At 33.8% G+C, this 12,560-nt stretch overlaps 1 protein-coding gene and 1 non-coding gene across 8 annotated transcripts in view; both read right to left on the reverse strand.

Annotated features, from left to right (window-relative positions):
- LOC129953876 (probable serine/threonine-protein kinase DDB_G0286465) overlaps positions 1-12,560 on the reverse strand; it is a 386,722-nt gene that overhangs the window by 20,900 nt on the left and 353,262 nt on the right. For 6 of the 7 annotated variants that reach the window (XM_056067400.1, XM_056067398.1, XM_056067399.1 and 3 more), the window contains 3 exons: positions 3,008-3,229; positions 2,350-2,936; positions 1,904-2,285 (listed from right to left, as the gene is read on the reverse strand). In XM_056067400.1, the coding sequence (XP_055923375.1) occupies positions 1,904-2,285; positions 2,350-2,936; positions 3,008-3,140 (1,102 nt within the window). In that variant the 5' untranslated portion in view covers positions 3,141-3,229. The remainder of the gene's footprint in view (positions 1-1,903; positions 2,286-2,349; positions 2,937-3,007; positions 3,230-12,560) is intronic. The other variant, XM_056067403.1, reaches the window with a different exon arrangement.
- Trnat-ugu (transfer RNA threonine (anticodon UGU)) lies at positions 5,363-5,434 on the reverse strand. Its single transcript has one exon. It is a non-coding gene; the product is annotated as a tRNA-Thr (tRNA).

A 12,560-nucleotide genomic window follows, 5' to 3' on the forward strand; every position in this document is an offset into this window, starting at 1 on the left:
TTTGCATTTTTGTAGGAATTCTATTCAATTCAAAACTAATCGTATTTAGTTAATGGATATGGCCCCTATTATATTTTGAATTATTTATTTTTTCTATATGAAAACAAAATAAGCATTTTACTTTCTAAACTTTGTTGCTAGATCAAAAACACAATATGAATCTGACATTCAGCCCTATTTCAAAAACTTAGCAAGAATTCATCAAACTTTGAGCAATTGACGATCCAGGGGGGGTCATATAAATCATAAAGCTTATCCAGTTAAGTTGTATAAGTAAAGATTTGTTAGTAATTTAACGACATTCACCAAACATTTAAAACGTTTGTAACTTAAGTTAAATTATTTTTATAAAATTCGTTTCCAAGAAATAGAGCAAATATTCAGGTTTTTAAGAAACCTTGAATAAAAGATCTTCAATTTTATATTAAGTTGCCTTTAAATTCCTGGGACTAGCCTTTCATTCCAACTTATTTTTTGTATGCACATTAATAGTGAACTATTGCATTACTGTAAATTCGGATTTTTTCAGAAATGACCCGATAGATTTTTTTAGAACTTTCTCTAATTTTTTTCTTATTTCGGCTTCTTTCTACAAGAAAAACATATTTTGGAATAGCTCCAGAAAGGTACCCCTCATAAAGCCGTTAATTTGTTTTAAAATTTTTTTAGAACTTAATCAACAGATTTTAATAATCTTGTTTTCAATGCAAGCTGTTGTCGATAGTAAAATTTTCAAATTTATGATGATTTTTGATGATCGAAAATGACACTATTTTTTTGTATTGCATTTTTAAGCGATAAGTCAAATTTCGTGTATATTTTAAGCGCGTGAATCATTAAAAAGTCTGGATCCGGTCTTGCACTTTTTCGACTTTTCTGCCATCGTAATATCGAGCCATTTACGCCAACTTATCGTAAGTCCCAAAATAAATTGTATCGTAAGGAGAAATCAAAAGCTTACTGCCGTTTATTGAAACCACTTTTAACCTAAGTAAGAATTGGAAATAATTAATTATGGTTAAGCTAAGAATGACAACAATCTTCAAAGCTTCATGTGTTACTAGCAAATTTCGAAAATTTAGTTTCCTTACGATAAAATGGCGACAGGGCTTAATGTCATGTTTGATTAAAATCTCGAGTTTAAAATTTTTTTTTCAGTGCAATGTTTCAAAAAGAAACAATAAATAAATGCAATTTTTTTTAGACGTGTGGTTTTCAATCTGGACATACTTTTTTCGGAGTCTATTTGACAGCTGTCACTTGATTTATGCTCAGGGCTTATGGAAGATAAGAAAAATAGTTAAAAACCATTTTTTACTTGATTGTACTTGTAGTATACAAACTATAAATGGTTATCCATTTTGCGGTTTCAAAAGTATTGGGCTGGAATTCGACATCTGTCAAACTAAGTTGTAAAACTAGCCTTTTTTTTGAAAGCCTGATATTTACGAAATTGGAGCGCTTAACTATCGTATAACGCATACAAATTGTTAAAACCTACTACAAAAATGGTGATTGATTTTTATAGCTCATACGGGTTCGAAAATATTTAAGGTTTTTTTTGGTAAGAAAGTTACCTCAAAAGTGAACTTCCAAAACACAACAAAATAAAAAACTTAAAAATAGAACATTTTCAGGAATTTTAAATTATCTCGAACTAGATAACCCCCAAACTCCGATTTTGTAACTCATCTATTTTTTTGTTATTCATTTTTCCGCTAAAATTAGACTACATCATATTATATGCACTTAACGCTCCACATTTAAAAAAAAAAAGGTTTTTGTAGCTTTTTAAACCCAAATTCAACATTTTTTCATAGCCTTTACTTTAGAGTTTAGGGAGCTGTTGCTTTTACATTAGGTACTTAATTTATCTTTTAAAAAAATAAAAATCTTTTCTTACCTGGAAACTCTTGTGGTATTATAACTCCTTTTTTGCGATTCGCAGCCCCAGTTTTGGCATTATGACCATGATAAAGGTGCCTCTGTTGTATAAGCCGATATAGCAAAAACAGTTCACCATTCTCTTTTGAAAAATCACTATTGCTTTTGTTGTTGCCACTGGCATGATTATTATTGTTGTTGTTATTATTATTATTGTTATTGCTTTGTCCCACCGAAGCCGATGACGATGCAGTTGAAGACTGCGTCGATGTTGACGAACCATTCGACGATGATGATTGCAAAGTCTCATGACTAAATTTCATTTTATATGAGATCCGAACGACTCGCGGAAGCGAGTATCGATCAAGAAATACTTCAGCTGGTAAAGGATCTGTTTGGGACTAAAAATAAAATAAAAACAATTTCATTACAAAAATGTTTAAAATAAATTTAAAAAAAACTTACATCATTACTGTACTTAGATCCTTTACTATCACCTGTTGAGCAGTCACCGCCTGAACTAAGGGAATTCATTTTCATCCGCTGCTGTTGCATTCGCTGTTTCAATTCAATTTCATTCCGTCGCGCCAGTCTCGCATTCTCAAAGTCCGCCACTGAAAACATATTCGCCGAGGTATCATGCGAATTGAAACGTCGCAGCTTTGGCTTACGTCCCTCCTGGGCTGAGGATGCAGTTAAAATTTGAAGTGGTAAATTTGTTTGTGAGGTAAATATCTGTGATCTACTAGACACAACTAAATTACCACCCATTCCTGGATGATGATGTGAATGATGAGATGATGTACCAACGCCAACACCGCCCGCGTTCTGTTTACCGACCGCACTACCATTCCCAACTCCGCCAGTTGCTGTTGCAGCCGCTTGTTGGTGATGGTGGTTGGCATTGCTGTTAGGCATTATAAAAAACAACGGATTCGTTGTGGTGATTGTTCCGTTTTTTGTACCGTTCCCTGAAGTTGTTAGTTGTTGTTGTGTGGTGTTATTGGTGGTGGAGGATGATGGATTAGCAGCACCGTTAGTTGGTGGAGCACCTGCCGAAGACCATATATTTTTTAAATTATTAGAAATAATTCAATATGAGCAATTAAAAAAGAAAGCTTACCGCTGCCATTCATTGGACTCGTAGGCGTTGCCATATGTGGACTGCTTTTTATAAACCAATTCGCCAGATGTCGTTGTCTTTCGAATTCAATGCTAGTGCGTTGCATTTCTGCCAATTTCAACGAGTCTGTCATTATAATTTTTGTTTGCCTTTTGTTTTATAGCTTCTTTCTTGCCTCTCTTTCTGTATTTATTTCTAACCAAAAACCGTCTAATACTTATTCTGCAAAGGTAAAAGAAACAAATGTTTCATTAGAATACTTAATAACAATCAAAACAAGACATTTGTGTAAGTTTGTTGACATTTTAGAGTAGCATACACACAGAAATTTATTCCTAATGATCAGAAATTTCGAGCTTAACTGAAAAGTTGTCAAGGGACATTTTTGTATGAACAATTTCAGATTTAAGAAACAGAAGTATTGATAAAAAACTATAAGCGAACAACTGATACAAACCTTAACAAGGGTCTGCAGCTGAACAAAAAGTTGTAGCTTGTCGATTAAAACAGACTAAGTATACTTTTTACAAATAGGAGCACGAACCTAGAGTATGTAATTCCTAGAATCAATGAAACCACACTCAAAATATCAGAACATGCCAAATATCTAGGGATCTTTAGTAGAAACTGTGAACTAAGTCCTTAATTCATATTGTGTCTGCTTACTTATAACATAATATTGTGGAAGGCTCTGGAAAGAGCTACAAATCTTAAAACCCTTGCAAAGATACAAGAAGTGTCATGTCGGGATTGGAAGCAATATTCAATCTCTTACATCCAAAAATACAAGAAACCTTTGCAACCGGGACCCTACGGCTCAGTCAAACCAGTAGCTGGAAAAATAGGCAAATAAGTCATGCATAGATTTTTCAAGAATACTTAGGGAACAATGTGAGCACAGGCTGCATGACTCCTTATCTGATCTGGTGCTGGTTTATTTTCAGAAACAATTGACCTGGCCAACTCTTTCATGCTCCCCCATCAAAGCAGTGTCTAAGCCATAGAATTGACAATAACACCCGCTGTGAAAGATGTCTCAATGATGGCACTATCGTGATATGGAAAAGCCTCGAAACCTCTTCCACAGCCAGGAAATTATGGCCCAAATTTGACAAAATAAGATCTCCTTCGATTATTCACCTCGACAAAAATATCAACGATTACTTGTGAGCATAGTAACCAACCAAAACCTTATAGGATACCACAGGAAGAAATTGCGTCTTGTTGGACGAGGAAGAGCTAGAGTACACTTTTTACAACATATGCCTAGCATGTCCTTTACAAGGAACAAATTTTTAGGAAAATACTTCTTTGGTAGTCTTTGCGAACTAGGAAACTTTTCAGGAAACAGTTTCTTTGGTTTTGACTTTTATGTGGCTGAAAATTTACAACACATAGAATTATAGGTTAAGCACTCTCTTCTCAGAATATCACTAGGTATCTACATTGATCTAAGTGTGGTGGTAACTAAATCAATCGGCTGACCATTTACCTAACCTAAATTAGGTTAGCTTTCAAAATATGTACAAAGTAAATTTTACACATAAGATGACTTTAGTTGACAGTACCTTCGATATTGGAGTAAAATATCAATAACAAATTCGTTTACTTTACTTAGAAGTCAGAATTGAAGAATTTATGTATGTCGGAAAGCAAATGAAGATTTTTCTAATAAATCTAAACTCGAGCTATTGTGAAGCGTGGCGATGGGTTTTTCATGGAATGAGGATGTGTTGTAAGTTATGGTTTTCGGAGCTAACATCAAAATTAATCAAATGGCTAACATCAATATTTGCAACAACATTTAAGGTCCAGTGTCAGTGAGCTTGGAGTACAAGACAATTTCACCTCCTGCCAGGACAGCTTCCCAAAGCACACATCTTGTACAGCAGGGTGGTGGTCATGCCTTAAGACGCTTAAAACACAGAAAAAGTCGCTTCAATACCTCAACGCCTTCAAGAAGCCAATAAATCAAAACGATAAGGGACAAGTACTAAAGGTTAAGTGTTTTGTAATGTGTGATTATAGAGTTGCTTTTGCTTTTAATATTATTTTTCTGTTTAATGGCTTAACTTGTGATTTTGGCTTACTTAAAATGGTTATAAGGTTTTACACGCTCCATACGTTTTCTTGGAGAAAATGCATTATGAAAATTTATATTTCATTTGCACAATTAGTCGTTGGAGCCACTTTGCATTATTTTGAACTATATTTATTCAAAACACGTTTATACGACTGCCTACAAATACCAAAGCAAGCCTACAGAAAATTAAAACTATGTAGAAAAATAATATGTTTTTTAAATATTATTGTTGATGTTTTGCTGACGACTCCGCAAATAAAAAAAAATATTATTGCCTCCTGTGAGGATTGAACTCACGACCCCTGGTTTACAAGACCAGTGCTCTGCCACTGAGCTAAAGAGGCCGATGCCAGGTGGTGTTAAGAACAAATTAAATTCTAATACTCTCAATTTAAAAAGAAGGCATAAAGGTATAATTAAGATACTGTTTCTATGGAGGGTAAACGAAAGAATACAACATTGTGTTATTAACGAGTCAAAGTAATGATTAAAAATGAAGTTTACAGTTCAAAAGCAGTTAATTTGATGATGATACAAAGTGGAAATTAAATATTTAGCAAACATAATACATTTTTGGGTAAATTTCTTAACTTTTTCTGTAATATTCATCATCAATAAAAAAAGAAAAATTAAAAATTTCATATTGAAAAATTCCCATTTAAAATTGTTAATTTGAGCTACATTAAGCCTAAGAATAGGCCATATTTTTTAAATTAAGGTCATGGCTGTGTATTTGGTACAAAATAAACAAATTAAATTTTTGTTCTTGGTAATTGAATTAAGTACAAGTACCGAAACATTTGATTGTAAACAAACAGAGATTCTTTCTTTAGCTACACTACAAGAATGTGGAATGTAGACAGCAAACATTCAATTATGTATTGCATACTTTTCAATGTTCATTGAATGACAATTTGTATTATATCGTTAGCAATGTGGGCCGCATCCCATCAACAATTGCCTCTTACTTTTGTATAAATTTTCAAGCATTAGTCACCACTCAAGGATGATTTGCTGTCATCAACGGTTAAATGAACTACAGTTCCATAGAAATATATTTTTATTTTATTTATAACGGCAAGTGGTTATGTTCATATGTAATAGGTATTTTTAAGTATTTGTACGTGTACCGCAAAGTAAAAAAGGAATTTATTAAAGCAAAATATGATTAATGATTTCAGGAAAATTATTAACCATGAATATAAATGAGGTTAAAAAACAAAATAAGTTATCAATTTAAAAAAAGAAAGGTAAAACTTTTAAATTTTATTTGAAAACGTGATATGAATTTCCTTCACTAAAAATATGAATAAGATTGTATGTTGTTGTAAATTATTTGATTGAAAAATTTAATGGTAATTTTAGTTTTTCAATGACTCATAGATAAGTTAAGATGATTTAGAACTCATAAACCGGTTTTTCACTGTGATTGTCAAAATGTTTTATAACAGTCATAATTCACAGAAACAGCTTACGATTGATTTATAAATATGAATGTTGCAATACAAATGATGTTTTTTAGACGCGCGTTTTTCAAGAAGAAATAAAGGCTTTTATTGTAACGTTTTAAAAATTATTTTGGGCTTAGATGGCTGTAATACATTTCAGCAAAGATGCCCAATTTTCAAGCAATTTTTGCAGCAATTGAGCACGAATTATCATTATCATCATCATCGACTCGACGACCGGGATTCGGCCGTGGCTTTGTTAAACAAGTTTCATTATATAGCCCTATCGCTAGAAAACGCCCTTCAACATGTTGGACACCCTAAGGCTTCTGGTGTTTTGATCTACCCCATCCAATCCAATCCAATGATCTACCTCCCCAAACGTAGGCATGACCTACCACGCTCTAGCCTACCATACAATTTTTTACAACGGGCTTTCTAGGCTGGTTGCTCTTCGTTCATTCAAACTTGGCATCCAGCTCACCAGAGTTTATCGAACTTAATTTTGTTTGCAATATCTGCTTCGAGGTAAATTGCTTAATGTTTATGATTGTAACTTCTCCGGAATAGTTCTTCTATAAAGGGCAAACAATTAAAATAATAAGTGGTTGGAGTGCCTTCTACTAAACATCCAGTTCTCGGATCCGTATGTGAGTATTGGCAGAACTATTGTCTTGTATAGCAGCAGCATAAAAGCTCCAGCGCCTTAAAAGAAGATCACACTGCAGATTGCAGAAGACCTCAAACAACTTGGCGTGCGAAACTGGAGACAGTTAGCTAGAGACCTAGCACCTTAAGTAAGTAAGTAAGGCATCAATTGTTCGGGCTTGTTCTTCAACAAATTAATTGTTTCGTTGGCATCCCGCGAACTTAACCATTATTTTAGTAATTAGTTTTAAGTCGATAAAGTATAAAATGGCGAACCAAGCTTAGCGTGAATCAAGTGACTGCTGTCAAAAAGACAAACTCCAAAAAAAGTATTGCCAGATTGAAAATCACATGTTTATTAAAATAAGAACCGTGAAATATCAATTATTAACAAACCACAATGAAAAATCTGCTAAACAGAAATTAATCGGTGAGACAAATTGAATGAAGTTAATTTTCTGAAATTTTAAAAACGGGCAAAGTTTTTATAACAATTCCGGAAAAGATTTACCCGATCCAAATTTAATTGAAATTTTCTAAACATTTTCCCCAATTATCCTAATTTGTGAAAAAAATGCCAAAATTAATAATTTATGCATCATCAAATTTTTAAACTCATAAATTTATCTATTCATCTACTCGTACATATATCCATTTATATAGAAATTAATTTTCATCTTAATTCGCTTCTGGGTATTTTGAATCATTTTATATTAAAACCATCCATACAAGAAAATACATGTACCCGTATATATACTTCCTTCTTGCTTCTTATATAGATTCCATAGTAATAACCCAAAAAATAGGATATAGAACCATAATCAAGAAAGACATTGTGCAAAATATAACACAAATAGAATTATCTCCACGTCTTATTTGGTCCGTCAGTCGGTCGTTTTGTCGGTTGGTTCGCTCGTTCAGACTTTTGTATGTATATATGTAAAAGAAAATATTCCACACAAATCCAATTTCAAAAACAGAAATTGACAGGACAGGAAATTACTTCAATTTTTGTATACGAGTATTATATCCTAACATTTTTGAATAGAATACGATTTTTCTAAAATTATAAAAGCAAAACCTACCTCTAACAGACCTACCGCATATAAGGAAGGTATGTTGAGGCAATACGTTCCTCCATCATCGCCATCATCCAATCAAGCTCTATCTATACCACCATTGCATATACGCAATATTAAAAAATAAAATAAATTTTAAGATACGAGTTTTTACTTAAACCGATACTTTTGCTGGGGAGTGCTATGCAGAGACTTCTAAACATATATAAAGGCATTGATATCCTCATTCTCTTCTCTTTGCTGGCTCTGAGCAGCTTCAGCTCTTCTCTGGTGGTTAAATGATGAACAAAATTCCTCCTAAGCACACACCAAATAAAAATCAATCTAATTTGCATAATTGAATAGAAATTAGCTGCCTTCAGAGTTGATGAACAAAAAAGTTAAAAACGAGAACACCACACCACATCGAGTCCAGAGTACCCTAAACCTATATAATGGCGAGGAGGTATCATCCATCAAGGGGCATGAGCAGGGCAACAGAGGGCTAATTTAAATCCGCTTAACTGATGGAAAGTACAGAGTACATATATATACATATAAATTAGACAACGCAGCAAAATCACTTTCAATCTTTCAAACCAAAACCACATTTTTATCTTTTGCTAGCTCTCTAGACCTCAACGTTGCAAGTTCCCATTCAACTACCCACAATCTATCTACTGGCTGTCCCTCTATCTATCAGTTGTATGATGGTGACATGCGGGATGAAGTATGAAATGAAGATAGGCATTGGAGTGATGGGTTTTCCGTCATAGCTTTAAAGCTGCGTTGGATATACATTCGTATATGCATCAAAGTGCTCCTAAAGTCTGCGAACTCAATTATGTCAAAGTCAATTATGGTATGAAGCGATTGGGCTTGTCTCTTCTGGGTTTGGGGTTTTAAAAATCATCTGAATATTCTTCACATGGATGTATGGACAAAAAGGAGACAAAAACAAAAATGATTATTGAAATACACAAACTCTCTCAAAGCCTGACACTTTCACTGGTGCTGGTATTGCTACTGTGCTGTCTGCTTTGCTGTTGCTGCTGCGCTGCTGCTGCCATCTTGTGTACGGATTTCCACATGACAGTAATTGAGTGAAATTAAATGTCAAATGCTAAAGCATACGCTAACACTCGGTGTCTTTTGATAAGGCAAGTTCTAGAGATGAAGATTTCGGAAAGAATTGTCCTCTAGAGTGCTTAGTCGTATTCTATTATTCATCGATGTGAATGTGTAACGATTGTAAAGTCGGTAGTCGGTAAATTTAGAATATTTGTTTGAAATAAATAGATTATTAACATTTTTAGGGGTAGAAAGAGCAATTTACAGCAATCATTTCTAAAATGAAATACGAATTCCGACTGTTCTTTAATAGCCTTAAAACTGGGTTCGACTTCCTGGCATCACTCATGGAAAGAGATGATCGAGTCGAAAAAGCTAAATATTAGGACAAGTTAAATAAAAACCTATTTTCTAAAAAAAACAACAATTTTTTCCAGGTTTGGAGTGACTTAAAATCCCATTTAAAGAAAAAACTATCAACAACAAATAGAAAGAAAAGCCCACAGGGGTTAGAGGATTTTATAACATTGATCTTTTCTGGAAATAAAATCATTTCGCTGAAAATAAATTAACTATAGCTTCATCTGGCAGTTCCATAAAAGTTTTAAATTTCTCCGAAGCTTTCTCTTCGATGATTCCTTTGATGGCTTTAACGCCGAGCTTTTCGAAGTAGCTGGAAATAATTTCGTTAGAAACAACTATGGAGAAATCAGTCTCCTCAACATCGCCTACAAAACTTTTTTTGCAGCAAGATGGGAACCTCTAAAGCAAGTCGTTGACAACCTAATGGCTCCTTATCAGTTTTGACTTGGACCAGGAAAGCCCACAGTCGATCCTGGAAAAAAAGCAAGCACATTGAATCACCACCATCTTTTCATGGATTTTAAGACAGGAACCGACGGCATTTGTAGGAACGAACTGTTTAGAGCAATATCTAGTTTTGGAATCCCTGCCAAACTTGCCCGCTTGACTATGGAGATGGAGAGTTCACGAAGGTCCATATGTGTTGGATACAACTTAACCGAAAGTTTTGATGTCAAAATAGACTTTAGATAAGATCTCGTGCTTTCTTAAACAACGTCCTAGAATGAATAGTCCAGAGCTCTCACGTCAACACTGGAGATACTATCTTTCAAAAGACTGTCCAATTACTGCCAAATGCTTATGACATTGATATATCCGAAGAACTCAGCCTGATGTCAATGTGGCTTTTTATAGTATTAAGACATAAGGTAGCAGTTAATAAGAGAAAAACAAATCCATGCTATAATCAAGAAAGGACCTAGAATAGCAATTTAATGGTCAAAACGTCACCATCGACAGACTTTGAGGTAGTTAAGGGCTTTGTCTCCTGAGCTCCGGTACAAATGCAGAATAGAACACCAGCGCTAAGACAAAACTAAGAATAACTTTTGCTAACCGTTGTTTCTTTAGATTAAGAAAGCAGCCGATGAAGCCGATTATGTATACATAGAAGATTAGTTAAAGAGAAAATGGAACGACGAGCTATACGGACTGCATACAGTGACATCGAGCTAGATAGAGAAGTTTTTTGGGTTAAGCCCTGGTTTACACAGAATTATTACAACACCTTAGATATGTAAATATTCATTTGACGTTAAGAGACTGACATTTAACTTTCTGATCCTTGACCAATGGTTTGTAGTGTTAAATTTGTTCTGCCATATGTGGTCCCTATATACAAAGTAGTAAAAGGATATTTAGTTCTCGAGGCTGTTGATAATTTCATATGTCATATGGGATACCAATCGAGTTTTGAATTTCATATCGCCCTTTTCTATACCCCTTCTTAAAAAAAATAACAACCCCATCATTCCACTTTGCAAAATCACACTCTCTAGAATGCGATCCACACTCATACTTCTTGTCATCTTGTAAAGTGGATGTCATCTTCGTTTTGTAGCTTTGAAGATGATTGCAAAACGACATCGATGCTTCTAAATATATCCTTTCCATCTATACACTAGAGATATGAATAAGATTCTTAACATGATAACGAGAATGGTGATGTAGATGATGATGATGATGATGATGATGATTGGATAGCGATAGCTGTGAACTTTCGAATAAACTGAGTTCGAAAGATATAGGGACGATATTTTGTGTGTACCTACATACACTTAAGTACATATAGAGACAAATTTTTCCTTGAAATTTCATATCGACGAGAATATTTTGTACACTTTGACATTTTTAAGAATCATCCTTTTCCTTTTGCTTTTTGCCCCCCATCAGAATAATTTATCCTTTTTTTCCTTTGTTTATTTTTGTATTCATTTCGTTTTAATTTATTGGATATTAAAGAGATGACAACGTTATATGAGCGAGTATTGAAATTTAAATATCGGCAGATTATACAGGAAGTAAGTCATAAACAGAAACAGAAAAATATGCAAGCATCCATATTCAACATGACACTTAAAGGTCGTGATCCTTTATTTTGAGTATTTAGGAGTGCATAGATGGAATGCTTTCAAGACAGGGTCGGAATAAGTACGGACGATGTATATACAAGGACTTTTTATTAGAGTGAAAAGTTTTACGGTTTAAAATTGGCATCTCATTTTTAAATGACATTGTGGTGCAGTTCTGAAGGAAGAATTTGGTGTTAAATCAATACTACGCTTTCTTGTTATCATATTTTCATTTAAGCGAATAATTAACACGAAAACTGTTTTGGCATTTAAATGGTTATTTTCTATAATAAATCTTTTGAAATGTATTACGAATCAAAAACTTCTCGATTTCCTCTAAGAAGTTTAATTTTAATTTTGAATAACTAACGATTGGAACAGATCTGTCACTTTTGAAGCTGTAATCTTTTGACTCTTAACAAGAAAAACTACTTTATTAATCCACCACAAAATAAGACTTTGTAAAAGATAAGGTCTATGATAGTGCTCCGAGATGAAATTTGTGATTTTCTTTAAATAACAGCCATTTTGTCAGCTGAGAAGTGATTAATTTTTAATTTGGTGAGGCATTTCAACATTTATAGATTTAAGCCTGAAAAACGCCTAAAAATTGTGCCTAAAAAACACTGCTGTGAGACCCTGTTAAATCTACAAACACTGGATATGAGGTGTGTTTTATAGGTTGTTGAATTAATTAGTCCGTACTTTTTTACAAACGATGCTGGCCAGAACATTACAATCAATAGTGACGGATATAGTACAGGCATAATTACTGACTTTTTCGTTCGTCAATTGAAGATTCATAATGTG

This window comes from Eupeodes corollae, chromosome 1, assembly GCF_945859685.1.
Source record: "Eupeodes corollae chromosome 1, idEupCoro1.1, whole genome shotgun sequence".
Lineage (NCBI taxonomy): Eukaryota > Metazoa > Arthropoda > Insecta > Diptera > Syrphidae > Eupeodes > Eupeodes corollae.